Here is a 12,222-nt window from a genome sequence, read left to right on the forward strand (position 1 = left end):
AAATAATTTTTAGTAGTTAAAATGCCCAAGGCTTTACCTTTAAACAATATATTAATCAGGCTGAAGACCCAAACAACCTAAGACCTGACAAGCAAGAATCTTTTAATTTTAAAACGGCTGATGGGCCATAACTTAAAACACCATAAAAACCAATTCAACTTTAATTCAAAACCATCGTCTATGGGCCATAAAGATACACACAACAGAAAATAAGAAAAGGCAGCGCAGCTAACGGCGCTCAGAAGTTTCGGGGACCGGCCAGCAAATGAAATACTAACGTCCACTTAGGTGAGACAGGCAGTCGGCCCAACCATTCTCGATCCGACTACAACCCAACCAACAGACAGTCAACGACCCCGCCGACAAGGTAATTTGGGCTCCAGTCGACCAGCACACAACCGGGAGTTCAACGCAAACGTAAAAGGCTTGGATGCCCACAACCAAGCATACATTAAGCTGCCGAACTACACACTGTGCTAGACAGCGACAACACGGTGAGGAAAGCACACTACCCAAATTTACGTCAACGGCCAGGACAGGAAATCAAAATGTTAACGGCCACAAGGCAGAAAATTCTGTCAGTGTTTTTCAATTTCAAATAACCAAATACAGCTAGACTCCACCGGACAGTGGCTAAACCTTCGGCAACTTGAACACACACATTGTTGCTCGCTGGAATCTCCCAACAGCCAACAACGAGAACCAAAAGGCACAATGTGAACAGTCTTCACTTGCTGGTAAATTAAATCCAAACTCAACTTTCGTGTCCAGGGTCGATGAGCCACAGACCTCATAGCAATGGGAATAGCCCCACACAGTCCGATTCTCTCTCGAGATGCCTGGGTGTTTGTGTTGTCCCCATCATTTCATAATCACCCAGGAAAGAGGCGAAATAGGACAGAGCAAAGGTTGGAAAGTTGTATGGGCGCTGATAACAGCGCAGTTTAGCGCTCCACAAACCAAACATCATCATCATCATCATCATCATCATCATCACACTCGAACTCTGCATAGAGACTGCCAGCAGGCCTGGCCAAACTACACCCCGTGGAGATTTCCTCGCTGCTCCACGCCAACCAACCGACTGCTCGCAGACAGCACAGCTGGAAACTATAAGCACCAGATAGTACAAGGTGGGAATATCGATACAAACCGCTCCCCCTCATGGACAGAGCGAACAGTAGCATAATCGAAATAACCACGTGAAACCAAACACAGAATAGGAGGTTTAAACCAACGCATAACATGAGCTCAACACAGCTCATTGTTAATATAGTCCATGACTTCTATTTTTCGTACAGCCCTAATGTAACTGGGGTACACTCTGTTTGCCAACTATTACCAAATTCGTCCAACGGAGACCAGTATGCTGTTGTTCTTTTCTTGGCTGCTGAAGGACACACATTAGACCCCCATCGAAGAGTGAAGAACATGTATGGGGTAGCATGTCGTTTGGCAGCCACCATTGTGTGAGACAAGGAGTGCTGCTGCTTCATGATAACGCACATCCCCATATCACAAATGTCGTACCGCAGAAGTACTTAAATGGGAGACACTTGAGCACCATCCCTATAGTCCTGATCTCTGCCCGTGCAATTATCACGCCGTCATTCCCTTAACAAAGGCCATGAAAGTCGATAATATCTGTCAGAGGAAGATGTACAACAGGCACTTCTTCATGTGGCAAGACATGGCCTATATTCAACTTGGTGCATTGGTGGACTAATTGCCTCAATGTTCATGGCGATTTTACCTGATTGGCATACCGATTCAAGACAGCCTTCGAATGGAAACTTTTCGATACCTCTCATATTTAAAGCTGTGCTACATTGCCAGTTGTATTAATAGTACTATCGATGGATGAGGTTGTAACCAGCTGTGGTGATTTCTGCGTGTCGTGTTGCAGGCTTCCTGAACGCGGGGGACCGTCTTGTTCCGGGGAACATGGGCTTCAAGGACCAGGTGATGGCGCTGCGCTGGGTCAAGGACAACATCGCTAGCTTCGGGGGAGACCCCAACAACGTCACCATCTTCGGCTGCAGTGGAGGTGGATGGTCCTGTCACGCTCTCGTCCTCTCGCCGTTGACCAAGGGTGCGTAAGTATTTGTCACCAGTTCTGTGGAATGGGGGTCTACAATGTTCTACAAATCAGAGTGTGGTGTGTGTGACGATTCCTGTCAAAGCATGCCAGATATTTTGTACATTTTAGATATCTAAATATAAGTACTATTAATGTGGGCATGGCTTAAAAAGTCTTAGTCACACAAGATGTCAGCAGTGCTGCAGCTGAGACACAGCAAATGGCCATTAACATTGGCAGTCATGTGCATGTGTCATTTGTTGCAACAGATCTACATCTACATCTGTAGGCTACATTATAGAGTGCGTTGGAGGGTACTTTGTGTAATACCGTCATTTGCTCTTTCCTGTCCCAGCTACAAATGGCGCAAGAGAAAAACATTTGTGGGTAAGCCTGTGTGTGAGATTGAATCTCTCTGATTTTAACTTCATGCACTATTCATAAAATATACATAGAAATGTGCGCTCTCAGGAGGTTAATAGTAATCCACATCACTATACAGAACGGCCTTTCTTGTACTGCCTGGAGCTTTGTATGTCTCCGCAACGTTTTCACGCCTGTCTGATGGACCTCTAAGGAAATTTGCCGCTCTTCTTTGGATTCTCACCATTTATATAACTCTGCCAGATATGAAACACGAACTTAGGAGCAATACTCAATGTTGGTTCAAACAGGGTTTTGAAAACTGTCTGCTTTGTGGGTGGACTTAACTCCTCAGGATTATTCAGTGAAAAAAATAATTTAAAAGGAAATTATGATATAAATTATGATTATTTCTTCTGAGAGGCTCTATGGTAATTATAAAAGTAACTTTGTAACTTTCTTATATACTTAAACTCAGGTTCATAAGTGTCAAGTTGGTATCTGAGAAATATGTAAAACCTATGTTTTATATCGAAATATGTAGAACTCAGTGCAGAGCAACAGAACCATGTAAAAATTTCATTTTTAACCGAAGTATGTGGAGCTCACACTCCACGGTGCCAAATCCAGACTAGTCTGTACATCAAACAATTCTCCTGCGAGAAAGCAATCTGTTTTCAATTACATTTACATACTCTATCTGACTGCAAAAAAAAGACTATTTAAAATATTGGCCCTGAATATTGCTAATATTTATCTTTAGCCATGCAAACAATCGCTGTACTAGAACCGTTACTGTAATTACATAGCTAATAAACATAAAATTAACACATCTGGCAATCTGATAAAACTACTTGAAAATTCATAAGATAGCACTTTACTGAAATCTTTTACTGGTGTTAAGCCTCTGAACTGATATTGATACTGTTTTCACAAATACACTGTACCTTGCAGTGGACATGAACTTTCATAGCAATCAAATTTATTGGCCAACCTGTGTGCACAGAACACTCGTCTGCTTCACAGTTTGTTGCAATTGGGAATAATGATGAGACTGACAAAAATCAAATTTGTCTTGCATTACTTGTGTTGTGCAATTCAATATGGTATCTTACCAACTTTCATAAATGCAGCTCAGTACACAACACATGAAGTGCAATGTGAATCTGCAAACAGGATCATGAAAGTCAATGAAAATGGGCAACTACTCTTAACGACTGATAAATGAGAAGAAAGACTCCAGGTTTAACTGTGTTTCATTAAGCCATAACAATAATACAGATTTTTATAAAGGTCTCTCACCTCGACAATTTAGCAAAATATTTCTCAATAATTCTGCTGCGTAAAATTCTGTCTTTAGACACTTGTTTCTACTATAAGACAAGACCGTGCATGTCATTACAGAATTTCTGGAGCAAACTTCAACCCTACACAATTTTCTAACAATGAGAAACTACACAAGTACAAATATAAAAAAAACTGGGTTACCTTAAAAGTTGCATTTTATCATTCTTGCATCAATATAATTTCATTTGCTCAATTTATTTCCTCAAAACACATTGTTGTAAAATCTTTTTTAAATAATGCTGCCTCCACTACACAGCAGGGCAGCTTTCATCTTTTTAAACCAAGTACATTGCCAGACTGTCCAACACACACTGTTACTGCTACTATCTAACTTAACTATTCCAAAGCCAAGTTAACCTCTCTGTCTAACATCTCTGGTCTCAAACGAAGTCTTATTAAGAATATGATTATATCGATGTTACACAGGTTGAGAACATTTATGGAATTCGCAACTTCTTTCTCTTTTATGGACAAAACTTCCTGAAAATCATCATGGGAAACAGGACAGCCCCCGTTCAACTGTTTCCATACCACAGCAACAGAACATATAAATGACTGACTAACTAATCAACTGATTATCAGTTATAATCCATAGAAAATGCAGATAACTAACTCACTAACATACTCAAACCTCAGTCTGCCTTCTGTCTTAGTGGCGATTCGTTTCATGTTGTCATACCACATTAAATCACTCTGTACGCATATTCTCATATATTTAATGCATGTGGCTGCTTCCATTGATTGTTTGGCAATCATGTAATAGCACTTCCACGAGTCTTCCTACAAATTTAGTGTAATACAGGGTGGTCCGAAAGTAACTAGGTGTCATTAAATGGCTGTTAAGTTATTAATATCGATGGAATAGTATTTGAAATAGCGCAAACGTACAGAACGTCAAATAAGACAGTGATTTTTCATACCGTGTAGTACCAACGGTGGCCACGAGAGGCGGTACACTCAACAGCAACAAAGATGGCCGATCGTCTTACACTTAGGGAACAAGCACAGGTTGCGTCACGCTGTGAGATGTGGAATTCTAGCGTTATTCTGCATGGATTATAGCGTACGGCAAGGGAAGGAATGTGACATTTCGTCCAGAGACAATAAAGAGTTGCCACACGAAGCTAGTGATCACAGGTTTGTAAAGGGCGCAGAAAAAAGGGGTCGTTCATCTGCACTCGTAACCTAGGAAAATCAAGACGTCAGGCACCATGAGAGGGCACACTGCACATCAGGCGCTGCGTAAGGAATTAAACTTTCGAACATGGAAACCACATTACATACTGCAGCTGACACCTGAAGACTGTGATCGCAGAGTGGAGAATGATGAGTTGATGTTGGGTTGGATCAAAGATTGGCCTCAATTGTTTCACAACAGCCTCTGGAATGACAAGGCCGAGTTCCATCTGTGAGGTTTTGTCAATCGGCACAACTGTGATTATTGGGAAGCACAGGATCCTGGAGTTACAGTGCAGACATTGCGAGTGAGTGGCCGTTATTGTGGGTGTTTTATGGTAAATACGAACTTGAGAATGTGAACTGACAAACTTCATGTGCTATTGAGCTCAAATGGTAATCAAATAAATTAGCAAACCAAAGATTTCAAACTCAGTAGACTTGGTCAGTGTGAACTGTTTGAAGAAAAAAAAACGCTACTGTATAAAAAAAAACTGTAATGCCGACCTGCATAAGAATGTACACTACTGGCCATTAAAATTGCTACACCAAGAAGAAATGAAGATGATAAATGGCTATTCATTGGTCAAATATATTATACTAGAACTGACATGTGATTACATTTTCACGTAATTTGGGTGCATAGATCCTGAGAAATCAGCACCCAGAACAACCACCTCTGGCCGTAATAACAGCCTTGATACGCCTGAGCATTGAGTCAAACAGAGCTTGGATGCCGTGTACAGGTACAGCTGCCCATGCAGCTTCAACACGATACCACAGTTCATCAAGAGTAGTGACTGGCGTATTGTGACAAGCCAGTTGCTCGGCCACCATTGGCAGACGTTTTCTGTTGGTGAAAGATCTGGAGAAAGTGCTGGCCAGGGCAATAGTCGAACATTTTCTGTATCCAGAATGGCCTGTACAGGACCTGCAACATGCGGTCGTGCATTATCCTGCTGAAATATAGGGTTTCGCAGCGATCGAATGAAGGGTAGAGCGACGGGTCGTAACACATCTCAAATGTTACGTCCACTGTTCAAAGTGCCGTCACTGCAAACAATAGGTGACCCCAAACCATCACGCCGGGTGATACGCCAGTATGGAGATGACGATTACACGCTTCCAATGTGCGTTCACCGCAATGTCGCCAAACCCGGATGCGACCATCGTGATGCTGTAAACAGAACCTAGATTCATCCGAAAAAATGACTTTTTGCCATTCGTGCACCCAGGTTCGTCGTTGAGTACACCATCGCAGACGCTCCTGTCTGTGTTGCAGCGTCAAGGGTAACCGCAGCCACGGTCTCCGAGCTGATAGTCCATGCTGCTGCAAACATCGAACTGTTCGTGCAGATGGTTTTTGTCTTTCAAACGACCCCGTCTGTTGACTCAGGGACCGAGAAGTGGCTGCACGATCCGTTACAGCCATGCGGATAAGATGCCTGTTAACTCGACTGCTAGTGATACGAGGCCTTTGGGATCCAGCACGGCGTTCCGTATTACCCTCCTGAACGACTCCATATTTTTCTAACAGCCATTGCATCTCGACCAACGCGAGCAGCAATGTCGTGATACGATAAACCGCAATCGCGATAGGCTACAATCCGACCTTTATCAAAGTCGGAAACGTGATGGTACGCATTTCTCCTCGTTACACGAGGCATCACAACAACATTTTACCAGGCAAAGCCGGTCAACTGCTGTTTGTGTATGAGAAATCGGTTGGAAACTTTCCTCATGTCAGCACGTTGTAGGTGTCGCCACCGGCGCCAACCTTGTGTGAATGCTCTGAAAAGGTAATCATATGAATATCGCAGCATCTTCTTGCTATTGGGTGAATTTCGCGTCTGTAGCAGGTCATCATTGTGGTGCAGCAATTTTAATGGCCAGAGGTGTAATCTGAAACATACGAAAATTTCTACACTGACATATGGCTCTAGTAAAATAAGAAAACTGAGAGAACCTATATTACGCTAAGGAAACGAAACAATCACTTATTATGAATCTCATCTGTAGAATGAAGTGCTGGCAGAAACAGAAACACAGCTAGACTACGCAATAGCTAAAAAGAACACTAAAAACTAACTACAGTTTGTCTAGGGGACTGAGATTTATCGTCTAGAGACAGAATGTCAATGAAACACATGACTCGACCTTTAAGTTTCGAATTTTCAGTTAGGAAGGAACTTATCAAAAACAACAATTATACACTTTAAAGTAATAACTTCCATTGTACACTAAATTAACTAAGAAAATCAGCAACAGAATAATTATTACAAACTTGACTGTGACGTTGGTGATGTGGACCAACAAAACAAGTATACAAAAATAAAAATAAGCTTTTTACCTCGTCAAATAATACCTTGTTCTTCATTTCAAAATCTATTTTATTTCCGCATGCTATCCAACCATTGTTCTGTCTCATCATTCCTCCTCGTAATAAAACTGCAAATCACATAGAATCCATGCATTACACTGTACACTCAACGAATCCTGCCTGCTGCACACAGCAGCTATCCACTACTGACTGTCAAAGATTCTACGAATCCTCAGTGCTGCCGTCGCAGACACAGATACTGTTGCCTAACAAGTATCTCTTCAAATATATGATTTTCCTTTACAAATATTCACACATCCAATGTTGTTGTTGTCTTCAGTCCTGAGACTGGTTTGATGCAGCTCTCCATGCTACTCTATTCTGTGCAAGCTTCTTCATCTCCCAGTACCTACTGCAACCTACATCTGAATCTGCTTAGTGTATTCATCTCTTGGTCTCCCTCTACGATTTTTACCCTCCACGCTGCCCTCCAATACTAAATTGGTGACCGCTTGATGCCTCAGAACATGTCCTACCAACCGATCCCTTCTTCTGGTCAAGTTGTGCCACAAACTTCTCTTCTCCCCAATCCTATTCAATACTTCCTCATTAGTTATGTGATCTACCCATCTAATCTTCAGCAGTCTTCTGTAGCACCACATTTCGAAAGCTTCTATTCTCTTCTTGTCCAAACTATTTATCGTCCATGTTTCACTCCCATACATGGCTACACTCCATACAAATACTTTCAGAAATGACTTCCTGACACTTAAATCTATACTCGATGTAAACAAATTTCTCTTCTTTAGACACGCTTTCCTTAGCACTGCCAGTCTACATTTTATATCTTCTCTACTTCGACCATCATCAGCTATTTTGCTCCCCAGATAGCAAAACTCCTTTACTATCTTAAGTGTCTCATTTCCTAATCTAATTCCCTCAGCATCAACCGACTTAATTCGACTACATTCCATTATTATCGTTTTGCTTTTGTTGATGTTCATCTTATATCCTCGTTTCAAGACACTGTCCATTCCATTCAACTGCTCTTCCAAGTCCTTTTCTGTCTCCAAGAGAGCTACAATGTCATCGGCGAACCTCAAAGTTTTTATTTCTTCTCCATGGATTTTAATACCTACTCTGAATTTTTCTTTTGTTTCCTTTACTGCTTGCTCAATGTACAGATTGAATAACATCGGGGAGAGGCTGCAACCCTTTCTTACTCCCTTCCCAACCACTGCTTCCCTTTCATGTCCCTCGACTCTTGTAACTGCCATCTGGTTTCTGTACAAATTGTAAATAGCCTTTCGCTCCCTGTATTTTACCCCTGCCAGCTTTAGAATTTGAAAGAGAATTCCAGTCAACATTGTCAAAAGCTTTCTCTAAGTCTACAAATGCTAGAAACGTAGGTTTGCCTTTCCTTAATCCTTCTTCTAAGATAAGTCGTAAGGTCAGTATTGCCTCACGTGTTTCAGTATTTCTACGGAATCCAAACTGATCTTCCCCGAGGTCGGCTTCTACTAGTTTTTCCATTCATCTGTAAAGAATTCGAGTTATTATTTTGCAGCTGTGGCTTATTAAACTGATTGTTCGGTAATTTTCACGTCTGTCAGCACCTACTTTATTTGGGATTGGAATTATTATATTCTTCTTGAAGTCTGAGGGTATTTCGCCTGTTTCATACATCTTGCTCACCAGATGGTACAGTTTTGTCAGGACTGGCTCTCCCAAGGCCGTCAGTAGTTCCAATGGAATGTTGTCTACACCGGGGGCCTTGTTTCGACTCAGGTCTTTCAGTGCTCTGTCAGACTCTTCACTCAGTATCGTATCTCCCATTTCATCTTCATCTACATCCTCTTCCATTCCATAATCTATCCAATAACATCACCAAAAAATAGCCATCTCATAGTATTCTCATCCAAAAGCGACCGCGTGGTGTGGAATAACGGGTACAAACGTCATCGGCCCATGGCTCCTGCATGACACAATGAACATGGAACGCTACGTTCAAATGCTTCAGGAGTACGTTCGGCCTACGGTGTCTGGATGGGAAAATACCGACTACATCGTCTTCAAGCAACACGGCGCACCACCTCACTTTGCAAATGTCGTGTGAAACTTGTTGAGGAGACGTGGACCTCATAAATGACCTGTAAGAAGTCTAGACGTGATTCACTGTGCCTTTTTTATGGGTGTGGTCAATAGAGGAGGAGGTGTATGAAACGAAACCTTGAACACTGGACGCATTGGAAGCACAGATTCGGGAAGTACTTATCAAGATCGCACACAACTTCCTCCAGAAAGCTGTGGATTCGGTTCCATGTCGTTTGAGGAGGTGCCTACATCTACATTCGATGGACTCTTAAGGTATGCAATCATATTCCCATATAACAGCGTATATCATCATTTATTGCATTTACGGGCCTTCAAGACCTGCAGTAGAATAAAAAGGATACAGGCCACAATATAAAAGAAATACAACGAACTGCACATTACAAAAACTTGCAGAGACACACATTACAAAGAGAAAAGACCCCAGTCAGTCACAGTGCAGGAGACATTTATTGCAAATGGAGGTCTATCGCTGTCGGTCCCCAGCCTCATCTTCTACCGCTGTCGGTTCCACTCGTTCACGTATGACCAGTACCCGGTCCTTCCATCGCGTTGTCGGTCGTCACTTTGAGCATCTCTCAGCTGGTTGGGAACTGAGGACGCCGTTAGGGAGGGATCCACCGGCTCGGAAGATGTGGCCGAACCACTGTAGTCTCTTCTGTCCCAATATTTGGACGATGTGTGGCTTTCCATAGCGCTGGTAAAGTGCTACCCTCCACGGTATTCTAGACGGGTCCATATATCTTCCGAAGTACCTTCGTCTCGAACGCACAAATTATTTCTTCAGTAGTTTGCTGAAGTTGCCCCGGTTTCACAACTACACTCCTGGAAATGGAAAAAAGAACACATTGACACCGGTGTGTCAGACCCACCATACTTGCTCCGGACACTGTGAGAGGGCTGTACAAGCAATGATCACACGCACGGCACACCGGACACACCAGGAACCGCGGTGTTGGCCGTCGAATGGCGCTAGCTGCGCAGCATTTGTGCACCGCCGCCGTCAGTGTCAGCCAGTTTGCCGTGGCATACGGAGCTCCATCGCAGTCTTTAACACTGGTAGCATGCCGCGACAGCGTGGACGTGAACCGTATGTGCAGTTGACAGACTTTGAGCGAGGGCGTATAGTGGGCATGCGGGAGGCCGGGTGGACGTACCGCCGAATTGCTCAACACGTGGGGCGTGAGGTCTCCACAGTTCATCGATGTTGTCGCCAGTGGTCGGCGGAAGGTGCACGTGCCCGTCGACCTGGGACCGGACCGCAGCGACACACGGATGCACGCCAAGACCGTAGGATCCTACGCAGTGCCGTAGGGGACCGCACCGCCACTTCCCAGCAAATTAGGGACACTGTTGCTCCTGGGGTATCGGCGAGGACCATTCGCAACCGTCTCCATGAAGCTGGGCTACGGTCCCGCACACTGTTAGGCCGTCTTCCGCTCACGCCCCAACATCGTGCAGCCCGCCTCCAGTGGTGTCGCGACAGGCGTGAATGGAGGGACGAATGGAGACGTGTCGTCTTCAGAGATGAGAGTCGCTTCTGCCTTGGTGCCAATGATGGTCGTATGCGTGTTTGGCGCCGTGCAGGTGAGCGCCATAATCAGGACTGCATACGACCGAGGCACACAGGGCCAACACCCAGCATCATGGTGTGGGGAGCGATCTCCTACACTGGCCGTACACCTCTGGTAATCGTCGAGGGGACACTGAATAGGCACAGTACATCCAAACCGTCATCGAACCCATCGTTCTACCATTCCTAGACCGGCAAGGGAACTTGCTGTTCCAACAGGACAATGCACGTCCGCATGTATCCCGTGCCACCCAACGTGGTCTAGAAGGTGTAAGTCAACTACCCTGGCCAGCAAGATCTCCGGATCTGTCCCCCATTGAGCATGTTTGGGACTGGATGAAGCGTCGTCTCACGCGGTCTGCACGTCCAGCACGAACGCTGGTCCAACTGAGGCGCCAGGTGGAAATGGCATGGCAAGCCGTTCCACAGGACTACATCCAGCATCTCTACGATCGTCTCCATGGGAGAATAGCAGCCTGCATTGCTGCGAAAGGTGGATATACACTGTACTATTGCCGACATTGTGCATGCTCTGTTGTCTGTGTCTATGTGCCTGTGGTTCTGTCAGTGTGATCATGTGATGTATCTGACCCCAGGAATGTGTCAATAAAGTTTCCCCTTCCTAGGAGAGTGAATTCACGGTGTTCTTATTTCAATTTCCAGGAGTGTATTTAAAAATACCGGCCGTACTAATGTCATGTGTGGCTGATTCTTGTTTTTTAGCGGTATCAGCCGGGAATGAAATAAATTGTTTAGGCTGAAAAATACGCGATTAGCGTGTGTTACTAGTTACTTCACCTCTTTCGTCACTTCACTTTTGTTGGTCAGTGTGGATCCCTTGTATTTGAATTCTCTTACTCGTTCGAAGGCATGCCCATCAACGATAATGGGTGGTTTAAATGGTTCAAATGGCTCTAAGCACTATGCGACTTAACATCTAGGGTCATCAGTCCCCTAGACTTGGAACTACTTAAACCTAACTAACCTAAGGACATCACACACATCCATGCACGAGGCAGGATTCGAACCTGCGACCGTAGCAGCAGCGTGGTTCCGGACTGAAGCGCCTAGAACCGCTCGGATATAGCGGCCGGTGATAATGGAGGGGAGAGGAGCTTGATGTCGTGAGACAACAAGATGTTTTGTTTTACTCTCGTTCACTACCAGCCCTATTTTTTTCACAATCGTGAAGTGTCAGCACTTACTTGCCCCTGGGTGTCGCCAAGGACCACAACATCGCCAGCAAATGCC

General features: G+C 44.2%; 1 protein-coding gene across 1 annotated transcript in view; it reads left to right on the forward strand.

Annotated features, from left to right (window-relative positions):
* Positions 1-12,222, forward strand: part of LOC126292207 (esterase FE4-like) — a 171,969-nt gene that overhangs the window by 86,555 nt on the left and 73,192 nt on the right. Inside the window, exon 4 of the mRNA XM_049986059.1 lies at positions 1,907-2,092. Within this exon, the coding sequence (XP_049842016.1) occupies positions 1,907-2,092 (186 nt within the window). The remainder of the gene's footprint in view (positions 1-1,906; positions 2,093-12,222) is intronic.

This window comes from Schistocerca gregaria, chromosome 9, assembly GCF_023897955.1.
Source record: "Schistocerca gregaria isolate iqSchGreg1 chromosome 9, iqSchGreg1.2, whole genome shotgun sequence".
Taxonomy (NCBI): domain Eukaryota; kingdom Metazoa; phylum Arthropoda; class Insecta; order Orthoptera; family Acrididae; genus Schistocerca; species Schistocerca gregaria.